This window comes from Alexandromys fortis, unplaced genomic scaffold (assembly GCF_014885135.2).
Source record: "Alexandromys fortis isolate MF-2015 unplaced genomic scaffold, M_Fortis_MF-2015_v1.1 scaffold_21, whole genome shotgun sequence".
NCBI lineage: Eukaryota > Metazoa > Chordata > Mammalia > Rodentia > Cricetidae > Alexandromys > Alexandromys fortis.
In genome coordinates, this window is record NW_026067905.1 from 16913800 (window position 1) to 16928335 (window position 14536).

Here is a 14536-nt window from a genome sequence, read left to right on the forward strand (position 1 = left end):
AATGCAGTTCTCCTGACAAATGTGGTCCAGTAAAATGGTGCTCATTTTCTCTCTCTCTCTCTCTCTCTCTCTCTCTCTCTCTCTCTCTCTCTCACTCACTCACACACACACACATTTTTTTAAGACAAGGTCTCACTGTATTGCCCTGGCTGACTCACATTGTCTGTGCTTTTGACTTTATATGTTCTGTAACGTATGACCAAGTAAATATGAGGATTTATCCTTTGCTGACCTCCAGCCATGGTGAAAGATAGATTGCTGTGAGGCCTCAGTTAGCCTGAATCTGACTTCTGCACCCTGCACCAGATAAGTTCCATGTACTCACAGTAAACTTTCATTCAGTTGAACTCCTGATACTGGAGGCTGCTTGTTACACAGCGCAAGCTGCCTTTCCCTAGCTAATAAAAGCATCATGGGCGAACATTGATTGTAGTTCCAAAGCAGGTATTCCAAAGCATTCCCTGTGTGTGTATGCCTTGAAGAACCCGGAGAAGCATTGTCTCTTTAAAGGGTCCTTAACTTAGAATTGTCAGCAGGATTTGGGAACACTGTAGCTTGTATCTTTTAATTACCAACATAGTGACTTAATAACTTTGTTCTAAATTTGTTGATAGACAATTAAATCTGTTCTGAGCTGTTTCCTGTGGCTGTTAGCTACAGGATTACTTTAAATGTTTCCGGTCTGCCTTACAAAGCATGAAAGGCATTAGTTGCTCTAAAGTTGACTTGCCCCTTTTGCGTCACTTTGCTGTGGGATGCAGGACAGTCTTTTCTTTGAAGGGGAAAGAACCCTTAAAAAACAAGGCTTCCCATTTCAACCTCGTCACCAGTAAATGACTTTAACAAAATGCTAGTAAGTTTAGAAATCTCTATACCTATATAACATAATGGATGTTTGGGCTTCACGTTGTTGCTCTGATGCTGGCTGGCCGGGTTAATAGCTGCAGGTGGCGGAGTGGACATTCCCATATGTAAGCATGCACTGGGGAGGTAAATGTGGTCCAGCGAATCCTGATCATGCAGCAAACAAGCTATTTCAGAGCAATGACATCCTTTTGCATCTTAATATTATGTGAGGAATAAAATATTGGATGTCAGAGATGGTTTTCAAAGAGTTTACATTCTGTAAAATACATCCCTCTGGGGTGAAATGATTATTTTGTATCTGAACATATTTTTCAAATATGCATGCATGCCCTAAAATTTCTTCATTATAGGATCTGACAAAGTAGCCCCCCCCCTTAGTTTCCATGAATGGAAATGAGGTAAAATGAAGTGGTTCAGGTATGGAGGGAGAAAGACAGACAGAGACAGAGAGATGGACAGACAGAGGTGGGGCAAACCCTTTGAGCCTTCTTATTGGGTATCATTTCTCCCTGCAGCACATTGTGGCAGTCCCAGGAGCTATACTTAGACCTCACTCTGACCCTGGGGATTGCTCTGAAAGAACTCCCTGCTGCTGGGCAGGAAAGAACACTGGGTGCTTTAAGCCCAACTAGAAAAGACCCTTGCAGCCCCTGTCGTCAGCCCAGGCAGACAGGTGAGACAAAGAGGTGATGGAGAAAAGATGTCCCCTTCTGCTGCATCCCTGTCCAGAGCAGGGTGACTTTTGTCAGCGTCCTGAGCAGGTGCTGCTCTGTGAGCATCTTCTCCCTCCTCCCCTCGGGGAGTTGCCCAGCGGGTGGGGGAGCTCTTGGCAGCAGCGTTAATACAGTTGCTTTGGCAGTCTGCAGCAAATGAGGAGGGGTGATACGTTTACTCTGACACGACAAGCGCGCACCGTTCCTCAAGAAAGAAATGATTCCATGCAAAGGAAAACTTAGTTACTGGAATAAGCTCATCACTACCTGGCAGTAGTTCGCAGACATTTTTGGAAAATGGGAGCCTCTTCCAGGCGATGGGGCCGGCCTCTGTAGGGTTGTCTGGGACACTGAGTTGCTGTCTGTAGAGAACCCCGGAAATTGCTCTGTGAAGGGCAGATGGGGACATCCACAATATGGAGGCTCAGATCTGTAAAGAATCGCCAAGGGCTTCCTTTCCAGTTACGGCCTCCTGGGACTGTGGAGCTCTATTCAGGGTGTCCTGAGAGGGCTGGGAGTTCGTGTTTTAGCCCAAAGGGTTCAGATGCCGGTGTGGAGCGAGGAAGATCCGTGACTTCTGCTCAGCCTCATCATCCCCAGCTTATTTGGGAAGGATACTTACATCCTACTGAAATAGCATTGAAACAGTCTCGTCCCTAAGGGAAGCAGCATCCTGGTGTCTCTTCTTCCTCCTTCCAATTTCATTCCTAGAGCAAGTGCCTGCCCGTGACCCATCCGGCTGTGACCATGGGTCTCCACCACATCAACCTCTTCCAGCCCTTTTTGTTTCCTGTCCCGTCCTTTCTTTTTTAAAAAAAAAAAAAAGGCAAACCACTTCCCATACCTCATCACCCCCAACAAACAAGTCCTGAAGTGTAAGTTCATTATGTTTATAAACAAATAAACTTTGATAAATGTAGGCAACCAGTAACTAAATCATTACTCTGCATATATGTATAATAGATATATTATATATATTATATATATATATATAAAGGCACAAAGTATCCCTGGGGGATACATAAGAAAAAATAAGAACAAATCCTTAAAAGTCAAATTTTAATAATAAAGTTCCCAGTAAGATGCCACTACATAGTCCCTGGAGTAGCAGTAATTGAGAAACGGCCAGGTGGTGGTGGTGGAATTTGGGGAACCTGGACCCATCCTGCTTTGCGAATGGAAATGTAAGATCATGCAACCACTTATAAAATAGCATGTTAATGTTTTCAGTCAGGAAACTAAACTCACTGCACAGCCTAACAGTTGCACTACCAGGACTCTCCCCAAGAGAAATTGAGACATATTTGTACAAAAGCTCACATGTGAATGGTGACGGCATCATTCTTCATAATAGCCACAAACTGAAAAGAATCTGAATTGTCCATTACGTGGTGGCTAGGTGAGCAAAATACAATATATTCATACACTGGAATGATAAAGTTTAAAAACCAAGTTCTGATATATACTGCATGTGAACAAATCCAACAAATATACTAAGTGAAAAATGCCGAAGAAAAAGCTACGCATTTTGCGATTCCGTTTATATGAATCTGGGAAATGCAGGTTTATAGAGACAACGGAGCTATGATTGTCGGGATCTATGATCTGATTAACTGCAAATGGTTTTAAGGCGCCTTTGGGGGGGGGGATAATGGAGGTGTTAAAACTGGGCTGTGGTAATCTGTATTCTCAGTTACACTTATGCTGGGGAAGTTTCATGAAATATGAATTTACCCCATGAGACTGTTGATGTTGACTGCATGCGCCACGGTCAGTGCAGTAAATTTTCTTTCTGTGTGAGAGACAGGAACTGTGGCCAAAGGGTGGACCGCACAGCCTTGAGTTTCCTAAGAAGGGTGCCCTCCCTCACTGGGAGGAGCTAGAGGAGACGACCTGATCTTGGACCCCATACTGAGCTAAATAAGTTCCTTTTCTTTGTAACAAATGGCCAGGCTTCCAGTATTTCATCACAGAGACAGAACGCAGTGATACAGCAGTCAGCATGTATGGCCACCCCATCAGGACTCAGTAGAAAACTCATTTCCATTTTCGCTTAAGAAGGCCCTCAGTGAAGCACTGTAAATTACATTTCATTACTCGGAGGCATATCTTTCTCCCAGCCTCGCAATGCAGTGGGAGATGTGGATGAAGCATTTCCTTTGCCTACCCAAGGACAGTGTCTCCAGGAAGAAGAGCCCTTGTGCATTTGATGGAGATGTTAGCGAGTGTGTGGTTCTTTCTTTTAATGGGATAGTATTGCTCCTTTAAAGATCCTGGATGTTCAAACCTGGGAATTTGGTAAATCATTTCCTCAAAAATGAATGAAGAGAGACTTTTGCTTCAAGGAAAGTCATTGACACAGGTTTGTCATTGACAGCGGTTTGTTTTCAGTTTTGCCAGTGTTAAAATTCAAACCTTAACCCAAACCTGTAACCCTGTAACTTTGGAAAGCTTTGTGTCTTCCATGATGAACTTGACAACAACAGTCAAGAGATTTCTGGTGATGTGGGTGGAGATTTCAGCAAATGCATTTTTTTTTAAACAATGTGAATGAGGTGTCATAACTTGAAGACTATGGATAGAAGTGTTGGTTCTAAACATTTGAGAGATGTGACCAGTAACTAATACCGTGAACTCTGGAGTCAGGCTTCCCAAGTTCAAAGCCCAGTATCACCACTCATTACTTATATAACCTCAGTTAGGTTCTTCATCGCCCTATGCCTCAGTGTGCTCATCTGTAAAATGGGAATTAAGTGACTAGGCATGGTGGTGTGTACTGTAAAACTGAGGAATGACGCTTGAGACTTCAAGACCAACACTGTCTCAAGAAAGAGAGAAAAAAAAGTAATAAAATGTTACCTAATTCAGAGGTATTATAGGTGTGAAAATGAGCTAATGTATGCAAATATTTATGAACACTAAATAAGTCAATATATATGAAAATATAGGTCCTCGGTTGTTATTACTGGTCTTGTTGAATTATAATCTATAAAATAAAGTACATAGTAGAAAGTTTTGCCATTGAGACTCTATCATTTGAGGGTTGTTCTTAGCGAGTATGTATTATAGGTTTTCAAGGGAGATTTGAAGAGGTAATAGAATTATGTAGAGTAGTTTAATAAGAATATAAGTAGGTTACAGTTATGTGACATTTCAGTTCCCTGCCTCCAGGACGTTGAAAATTTTGATGTATCATTTGAGCTCTAGGAATTTGGGAGATTATGTGACCAGAGGGGAGTGGTAGATCATAACTGCCCACCTTGTATTTAAGAACACATGCAGCTTCAAGGAGAAAGTGTTCAACCTGGAAGACACCTGTGTGCTCGACCCGGCTGGAAGGCTTCTGTCAGTCTCTTTTCTTCTCTGAGATGGACAGAAAGACCAGTCGTTGGCTCTGTTCGTGTGCTCTGCTGCTCTGCGCAGAACACCCTGCACGATTGCAGAAGACCCTGCATGATGCTCTAGGCCTTTGTCAGGCAGCACAACCCCAAAAGAAACAATGGACTTTGGGTTTGGGCTATTGGAGCCGGTGCGGTACTTAGCTAATTCTCCCACCTGCTTTGTGAAAGCTCCAGTAACTATCTGTTGTTCCCTGTCTACCCCAGTGAAGTAACCAGAATATAGTCCATGCCTTTTAAATTTGGTTTGCTTATCACTGGGGAGCGTGGCCAACACAGCATGCTGGTGGAGCGAGTTTCAGAGTTCGTTCTCTCCTTGCACCATGGGCTCTGGGGGCGGAACTCAAGCATGAGGCTTGTGTAATGAGCGCTTACTGAACCACCTCACCAGCCCTCGTTTATACTTCTTAAATGCTTATGAATGTATTATTTTTAGTATAAAGAAGGCAAGGTGGCCTGTAGGAGAATGGTAATTGTTTTCTTTTCCTAGAACATGAAATTACCATATTTTTAGAGTGCTAATATTATGCAGACCCACTCATGTTTGATGGTAAATAACAACCAGCCAGAGCATAGAAAAGTTGCTGGCATTTCACTGACTCAAAGGGGATTCGCTCTCTTCAGAGAAGCAGGGACACAAAAGAGTCTGTTTGGGACCTGTCTGTTTCATGTCCTCCAGGCCACTCGGCTTGTAGCGGAGCTGGGAAGGTAGTCCAGCTCTTAAATAGTGGCCTCTTCAACTCTGGTCACAGTTCAAGTTCTTTAAGGATGAACAGCCTCCTGTTAACGAGGCTCAGAATGTTCTTTCCTTCCCCTTCAAGGGTATTTTTGCAAGCTTCGCGGGAAGCACTTTGTGTATGTCTCTACAAGCGCGGGGTGGTAGTGCGCTTACGGACACGCCAGCACTTTAATACCTGCGTGTTCTTTGCCCCGTGCTGCTGTGCTGGAAATACAAAATCTTGTCAAGCTGAAAGCCCAAGACTTCTACTAATCCACTAGAATCTGGTCCCAAATTTTACTGTGACGTGAAACTGTAGTCATTTGTTGTCAAGTCCCTGTCCCAGCTAGGGCCTTTTCACACTGTGTCCTAGCATGCTACTGCAGCCAGGTCTCCCGCACAGGTAGGCAGTGCCTGCGATTGTCCCGTTTCCCTCTGTCTGATACTGGAACCTTTTGTCGATTCTCTCACCACTGGAAATCGGTAATTAAACTCTAGCTGCGTGCTGTTTTCTAAGCCCAGTGGTACCTATTACAAAGCCAACTCTTTTCATTAAAGTACTTCCTGTTCCAGGGTCTGGCAGGTTCTGCCTGCCTTATGTAACATCTTTGCAAGGACCCTTGTCTTTGTGGCGTGCCCAGCTTCGGTGGAGGGGCTCCATCAGGATCAAAGAGTTTCTGACGAAAATGCCCGCTTATTACCTAACCACGGGTTCTCATCTCGTCCATGTGTGCTTGCGTTTCAGGAAAAAAGTGCCAGCTCGAATGCGAGGCTTAAAACTAATAAAGAAGTCCCTGGATTGGTCCATCAACCCAGAGCAAAGTAAGTTCTGCCTTCTCTTTTCCCTGTATTGTTCTTAAAGCCCCATTTCTGCCTCCCAGGTAATCAAGGTTTATTATAGAGCTTTAGTAATTGAGACAGTAAACAAAACATACTCTCAGAACATGCTCAGTGCATAGCAAAGCTGACAGTTTCAGGCCATTTAGTAAAATAAATAGATAAGAGGGATGGATAGCTTTATGGCTCTCAGTTGGGGAGATCCTGATTAAGATATAAAATAATATAAATCTTATGGGGATTTACTGATTGGTGGTTGCAATAAAATTGTGAACATATCTTCATTAGAATATACTATAAGACAGTCGAGGCCGCAAGACCGAGGATGACGTACAGATGACAATATAGATTTTCCAGAACACAGGAACTAATTCTACAGATAAAACTACAAAACCCAAAGGAAGGGCTAACACATGAAGAGCCATCTGACTAAGGAGGAAGCCTGAGCAGCTGGTCTGTTTGAAAAGTGTGTTATTTCATTCCATCAGATTCTCGAAAATGTCTAAGTCTGACATCACAGAAGTTGTCAAGATGATGAACTCCAGATCCCCTTTAACCCCTACTTGTGGGTTCACAGCAGTGCAACTGGAAGGGAGTAGCAGGGGGTGCAGTTTTCCCATCTAGTAAAGTTGAAACTAGGCAGACTTCACCCTCCAGCACCTCCAGGGACAGGCATATGCCCTTGAGAAACACATTTCTGCTGGGAGACATTTTGACATCACCATAACAACAGTTTAGATAAGCTTTTAGAAGTAAAACCAAGTGTCCATCGGTAATATAATGGGTAACAGTACTGTGGCGTGTTCTGATGGGAACGCTATGTGGCAGTCAGGGAAAATAAATGAGGAAGGTACATGTTCCACACGTCAGGGAGGGGCATTCTCAGAACAGTTAGTAGCAGGATGTTCCTTTAAATTCAAAGATATAAATGAACAGTATTACGTGTATAAGTATATGGCAAAATAACAAAAGATAAGCCAGGAAATCAGAAAGCATTCAGTCAAAATGGTGCGCCTGACTGGGTGAGACACAGGTGGACCCAGAGGCTCTCTCTCCTAATCTGATTGTTGCTTATAATGTGTAATTTTAAGAGATCTTTAACTTGAAAAAATATGCCGTACCTAGTACATCTCCTCAGTGGCCTGGGTACTTGAAGATACTTTGCTGGCTTCCAACAAATGAAGACTCATTCTTCGTTTTACTAAAATAGCTAATGTCTTGGGCGTGGTGGTGCATGGGTTAAATCCTAACACTTTGGAGACAGAGGCAGAAGGATTACCATGCATTCCTGGCCAATTGACTTAGTAAGTTCCGGGCAAACCAAGACTACAAAGCAAGAAGCTGTCTTAAAGGAAAAAGTAAATAAAACAGTACATAAAAAATAAACATTGACTCATTTTCTAGATTGTTCTAGGGCTTATTCCATATTGGTGATAAAATTCATTTTGTGATCATGAGACTACCGTTATATTTCTTAAGAGAGGCTGTTAGTCTTTAACTGTAGTACTCTGCTTAAAAATAAGTAAATTCCCAAGGATTCAAGCATATTTGACATATGTCACCTCCTCCCCGTTCTGATGTTACATCAAAACCGTAGCAGAAGAAATGTATCATTGCTAGGCCTTCCTGGAAAACTGAGTTTAAAACAACCTGCTTCATGATCTTTGTGATGGCTATTCTTGGTCAACAACTTGACTACATCTAGAATTAACCAAAACCCAAATGACTGATCACACCTGCCAGGTGTGTTAACCAAATCATTTAAAGTGGTAAGACCCGCTTCTAATCTGGATCTTTAAGCTGGAAATACCCACCTCTAATCTGGGGCAGCCCTTCTGCTGGAAGCTTATATGAAGGACATGGAAGAAGGAAGCATTTGCTCCCTGCCCGCTTGTTCTCACCCCCACTAGCAAGTCCGTTCCTCCACTGCCTTAGAGCCTGCTCTTTTGGATTCCAGTGTACACTGAAGACCAGCTGAGACATCCAGCCTTACAGACTGAGCATCTACTGGGTTCTTGGACTTTCCCAGTCTTAGGCAGCCATTGTTGGATTAGCTGGACCACAGCCTGTAAGCCATTCTAACAAATCCCAGATAGATAGATAGATAGATAGATAGATAGATAGATAGATAGATAGATAGATAGATAGATAGACAGACAGACATTCATTCTGTAGGTTCTGTTGTTTAGAGAACCCTTACCAATACAAACACTTTGTCCAAGCCCAGTGTCCCTGGTTTGCTAGAGCATAGGCCCACGTGATGGCAGTTAGAACTCGTCAGCAGATAGGGAAAGGACTAAGAGTTTCAATGCTCACTTTTAAGAAAAATTAACACTTATAAGTCCACTTAAGAGTCTGGAGAGATGGCTCAGCAGTTAAGAGTACTAGCTGCCCTTCAGAGGAGCCGAGTTCAATTCCCAGCATTCACACTTAACAACTGTCTGTAGCTCCAGTACCAGGTTATCTGACACCTCCACACCAATGCACATAAAATAAAGTTAAATACATTTTTTAAATTAAAAATAAATAATAAATCCACTTAAGGTTGACTGTGTCAGAGTAATGGTGCAGCTGATTGTCTCCCACTTAGGCCCCTGCTGCTGGTCACCAGGCCCTCCCCAGAAGCCTCTCTGATGCTCGTCACTGCTGTAACTTCTGCCTTTGGAGACCAAAGACCCCTGATAACACAACCCATCACTTTTCCATGCAAGCACCTTGAAAATGGGCTATTCTTTTAAAAAGCTTCCCCTAGATCTGAGTCTTAGGGGGTAACTGCATGGATGGATGGATACTGCTCAATCCTGCTGGAATAATAGTTCTGAACCTGTAGGTTGCCATCCCTTTGGGGTCACTTGACCCTTTGACAGGGATCATCTAAGACCATTGGAAAACACAGATAGTTACATTATGGTTTATAACAGTAGCAAAATGACAGTTATGAAGTAGCAACAAAAATAATTTTGTGGGGGGCTGGAGAGATGGCTCAGTGGTTAAGAGCATTGCCTGCTTTTCCAAAGGTCCTGAGTTCAATTCCTAGCAACCACATGGTGGCTCACAACCATCTGTAATGAGGTCTGGTGCCGCCTTCTGACCTGCAGACATACACACAAACAGAATATTGTATACATAATAAATAAATATTTTTAAAAAAATAATAATAATTTTGTGGTTGGGGGTCACCACACCATGAGGAACTGTATTACAGGGTCTCAGCATTAGGAAGGTTGAGAACCACTGTGCTAGAAAGAACCCGTTATTTCACCTTGACGCCTGGAAGCTGCTCGGTCTGCAGCGAGAGAGTGCACTACACCATTTAGAGATGTATATTAAATGGACTTGTGTGCTTACTTTAGAAATAGCATTTTCCACATAGCATGCGTGCACACATGCGCGTGAGTGTGTGTGTGTGTGTGTGTGTGTGTGTGTGTGTATGAGAGGGGGAAGCTGTATGTGTATGCTTGCATATGTTTTGGGGGAAGAGAGTATGTGTGTATTTGTGTGTGTGTGTTAAGTTGCAAATGGAATCTTGTGTACTTAGAGTGCCTTGAGAATGAGAGAAAAAGGATAATTGCCCTTAAATGGGGCTGTGTAAATGAAATACAGGATGTTTACACAATGAAAGGTTGGTCAGCAGTTTAGCCAAGTTTCTGCAGCGGTGCACGATGCTGCATAGACCCTTGAAATTTGATAGCAATCCTGCAGTAGTTGCATAGAGCTTGTTGCACTCTATAGACTTTAAAAATACAACCAAAGTAGATAACTGGGTGTTTTTAGCACATTCAGAGGCACAGCAAGATAAAAGGCAAGAGATGGTTCCCCTGGGGCAGAGGGACACACAGTTGGGAACTAACCTTGGGTCAGTTATAGCTTGTAATTGAGGTTGTAGTAATTAGTTTTGTTTTGAGCTTCACAGCTGCTTATATTGGTTCTGTTTTTTATTTCAAACAAAATAATTAAGCAAATAGAAGCAGCTGTGTATGAGCTACCACTGGGAGTGTCAGAAAGGCCAGAGTGAGGCTTCCGCCCCAAAGCTCACTTGGAAGTGGCTGGTGATCATTAAGAAAAAGCCGAGCAGGATAAGATTAAGAGGAACCCAGTCGGTGGTCACATTTGGTGTGTGCAGGTGTGAAGGCAGACCAAATCTTGCCTCTGTCCACTTGGGTTTCCATCTGGACCTGAGGATTAAATTGTTACAAGGTAGATAAACAAGAAAAGCATATCAGTGCTGGGAAGCTCTATAGAAAAACAAAGACCCAGAGCTGTTGAAAACCTCAGTGTTGGTAAGTTGAGCAAGGAGAGGCAGTGTTTGGGGATGATACTTTGTACCTTCAAAGGTAGAACATTAAGAAGGTAGTGTCTTGCCTCCTGTCTTAGTGAAGTTTCTGTTGCTGTAATAAAACAGTGCGACCAAAATCATCTTAGGGAAGAGATTATTTCATCTTATAGCTTGTAGTCCAACACTGTGGGAAGTCAGGGCAGGAACTCAAGGCAGGAACCTGGAAGCAGGAACTGAAGCAGAAGCCGTGGAAGAGTGTTGCTTCCTGGCTTGCTCAGCCTGCTTTCCCATCCATCCAGGACCACCTGTCCAGGGATGGCACCTCCACAATAGTCTGGGCCCTCCTACATCAGTCACTAATAAAGAAAATGTCCCACAGGCCTGCCTACAGGCCAAGCCTATGGAGGCATTTTCTCAGTTGTGGTTCCCTCTTCTCGACCAATTCTAGCTTATGTCAAGTTGCAAACAGACAGGCTGCCCCCTATATAAACCAGGTTTTCCTTGCTGTGACAAACACCTGAGAGGATGCACCTGAAGAACGGAAGGCTTATGTTGGCTCAGAGCCACCGTTGTTTCTTGGCCTCTTGTGAAGGAGAAACCATCCTGGCCAGGAGCATATAATAAAACAAAGCAACTCATGGCAACCAGGAAAGAGGAGGCAAGGAGAGACGGGGATAATGCAAGTGTGTAAAGGGCCAGAGACAAAATGCATCCTTCAGGAGCCTGCCCCCAGTGGCCTGCATCCTCCAGCTAAGCCCCACATAGTATGGTTCCCACCACCTCTCAGTAACCCAGTACAATAACTGTCAGCAAATTCATCGGTAGTGAGCTTCATGATCCAGATGCCCCCCCCCCCCAAGAGACCGTTCCTCTGAACATTGCTGGGTACTAAGCCTTTGTGGCATTACCTTTGGGAGGCGGTTGTCAGTTCCAAACCATATTACTGCCTTACATTTTTGTGGCTGAAGTTTCCATATTTGGGAATTTTATATGTCACTAAAAATGAAAGCTGAATGCCTTTACTTCTGAAGCCCATTTTGCCCATCATTCCTTCTTTGGATCGCTTTACACATGAAACTGAGAAGCAGCGGAAAGAAAAGCCTCTCGGGGTACAAGTTGGTCTTACAGAACATTGCAGTGCCCACTCGGTATCTGCTGAGCTTTGTAAGTTAAAGCAGATACCACTGTGTAGCTTCTTGTAAAGGTTTAAGTAGGAATATTAGCCCCACATATTTTTGCTGTATAAACTCATGTACCATGTAGCCGTAGTCCCTTTCTAGTATGTGGAGAGGAAAGCTAAGACTGTCGGTGGCTTTTCCCTCTCTCTGACCAACTCACAGCCATCCAGGTGTGCGTCGGGAAAAGAAGATGCCTAGAATAGTGTTGGCACCCAGGGAGGAGCTGGTCCTCACAGCGCGGTTTGCACTCTGATATCAGTGCTGCTGTGTTGATAGGATTTCCGTGTGGTAAGGCAAGGGTCCATGTGCATCCGGGCAAGCGTGTGTTTCATCAGATTCTGTATTTACAAGGTTTCTTTCTTCCCTCTGGAATGAGCCCAGGGAAAAGAGAGTGAGCCTTCATCTTTCATACCCCGCTAAATGAGGTGATAAATGGCTAACTAGGACCTTGAGGGAGCATTTGCTCCTCTGGAGAAACATGCCACAGAAACATTCGTCTGAAGGAGCTTATGTCATGCATGAGGTTCTGATAACAAGCCCCCTTTCCATTCACCCCGTTCCACCTACAGCAGGAAGCATACTGTGTTTCAAGAGTGAGCCTGCCTGGTCTGTAAAGGCAGGCAGGCAGGCAGGCAAGCTGGCAGGCAGCATTTCCCTGACATCGGACAACACAAACTCAAAGCACTGAGGTGTTTGTGCTTGTGTCTCCACACACATCCTTAGGCTAATGGCCTCCACCTTCAGTCTCTGGTTCCTGATACAGAACCCGTAAGAAGTTCATTGCGACCACAGAGACGGCAACCACACTTGGCAGAGTTGCCATACCCTCCCTCGCCCTCCGTGCTTGTGTGTGGCTGCTAACCAGACATGGCTGTCCTCATGTTAAATGAAGACGCACGTGGAAATTGACAACTGAAGATGGTTAGCAGTAAGGCTTGTTTTTGTAGGAAGCAGCGTCTGAGGCTAGGCACCTCAGCCACGTGACAAGCCACATTGCTGCCGTGGAGGGTCAAGAGTCACACGAACTTAAATAGCACTCCTCAATTAATTAGCAAACAATGTAATATATACATCATTGCATGCAATGTATGTATAGCTAAGAAGTGCAAGCAGCAGTTTGCGCCATGAACACCAAAGCCTAAAAACACCATTTTCATGGAGTCTCTTAAACATCCTTAAGGAGACAACACAGACACACACACACACACACACGTGCTCATGCACCTATATTTGCAAACGTAAATACATAAACACATGCACACCGCATACATATACATGAAAATGGAAAAAATATTCAACGTCGTTAGTCGTCAGTGATGCACTTGTTATCTGTACGAAGATGCACACCTACTTTAAAATTGCTGCCTGAGACCTACAGCTATTGAGAACCTGGCCAAGAACAAAAAGAGTCAAAGTATGTCCATACAGCTAATATGGGTGTCGAGCGACTCCTGCTCTGCACCCTCAGGAAACCTCGGCGTCTCACCCTCCCTGCAGACATCGCTGAAAAGCTTGGCTGTGCTGATCTGAAGCCTGCAGTAAAGTAACATCCGGGAACATAGCAGAGGGAAGACCAGCACCACTCCAGCAAGAGACCACTAGAGAAAGAACAGTATCGAGATGAGATGCAGAACTAAAGCCCTGAGGCCACAGGCCCCGGACTCTGACCAGCCCTATCTGTGCCCGTGGCCCCGAGTGTCACAGTATTGCAGGAGAGTGTGGTGATTTAAGACTACCAGGATGGCCTGAAGTCAGCAAGGGAACATGAGTGGTTGTCTATAGTGGGCCTTCTATTAAAAAAGTACGTGGTAGGACAGGTCTGCCTCCAGAGTGGCTCAGGGAAACAGACGCTTTGACCCTTAAGCAGGTCGAGCCAGGGGAAGCTGGGAAAGCTCAGTGCACACGCTGGCTTTTCTGCTCAGGATTCTGCCGAGAGAAGGCTGTTGGCTTCGTTCGTTCGCTTCATCCCAGACTCTTGCCCTGCTTTTCAGAACTGCATACCAACGAGAGTCCAATTCCCAAACAGAACATTTTCCTGTTCAAGCGGTTTTGTAAAGGATGGCGAAATCACACGCTATGTGTGAAAGCGCTTTGTCAACTGTGAACTGATTAGTGGTGTCACGGGTTTGCCTTGTTTTCCTTGCATGGCACAGCTGCTGCCATTCGCTCACAGATTTTAAGTCGTGGCCTTACACCTAGCGGAGAGCTTCTCCTGGGAGTGGAGCTCATGGGAAGCCTGAAGGGTTTCTAAGGTGTGAGGACCGACATGTGTCATGCTAATGGCACATAGGTAGGCTTCTGCCTGCGTGCTCTGAAGATTATTATTATTCTAGGCGTGCTCTCCACCTTGTCCCCAGACACTGTAGTACAACCAGCGTAGTATGTCTCTCTCACCCAGTGCCCTTCACCTCCATGGACTGTCAGTAAATATCATCAGGCTAGAACCACCTTGGCACTGAGGCCCCTTCTGCCACCCCTTTCCCATCTATGGTCCCTGCTCTCTTCGCCTCCTTACGTGTTAACCCAACAACAGCTCAGCCGACGCAGTG

General features: G+C 44.4%; 1 protein-coding gene across 2 annotated transcripts in view; it reads left to right on the plus strand.

Annotated features, from left to right (window-relative positions):
* CUNH1orf21 (chromosome unknown C1orf21 homolog) overlaps window positions 1-14536 on the plus strand; it is a 198028-nt gene that overhangs the window by 162999 nt on the left and 20493 nt on the right. For both annotated transcript variants that reach the window (XM_050135398.1, XM_050135399.1), the window contains one exon: window positions 6442-6518. In XM_050135398.1, coding sequence (XP_049991355.1) covers window positions 6442-6518 — 77 coding nt within the window. The remainder of the gene's footprint in view (window positions 1-6441; window positions 6519-14536) is intronic.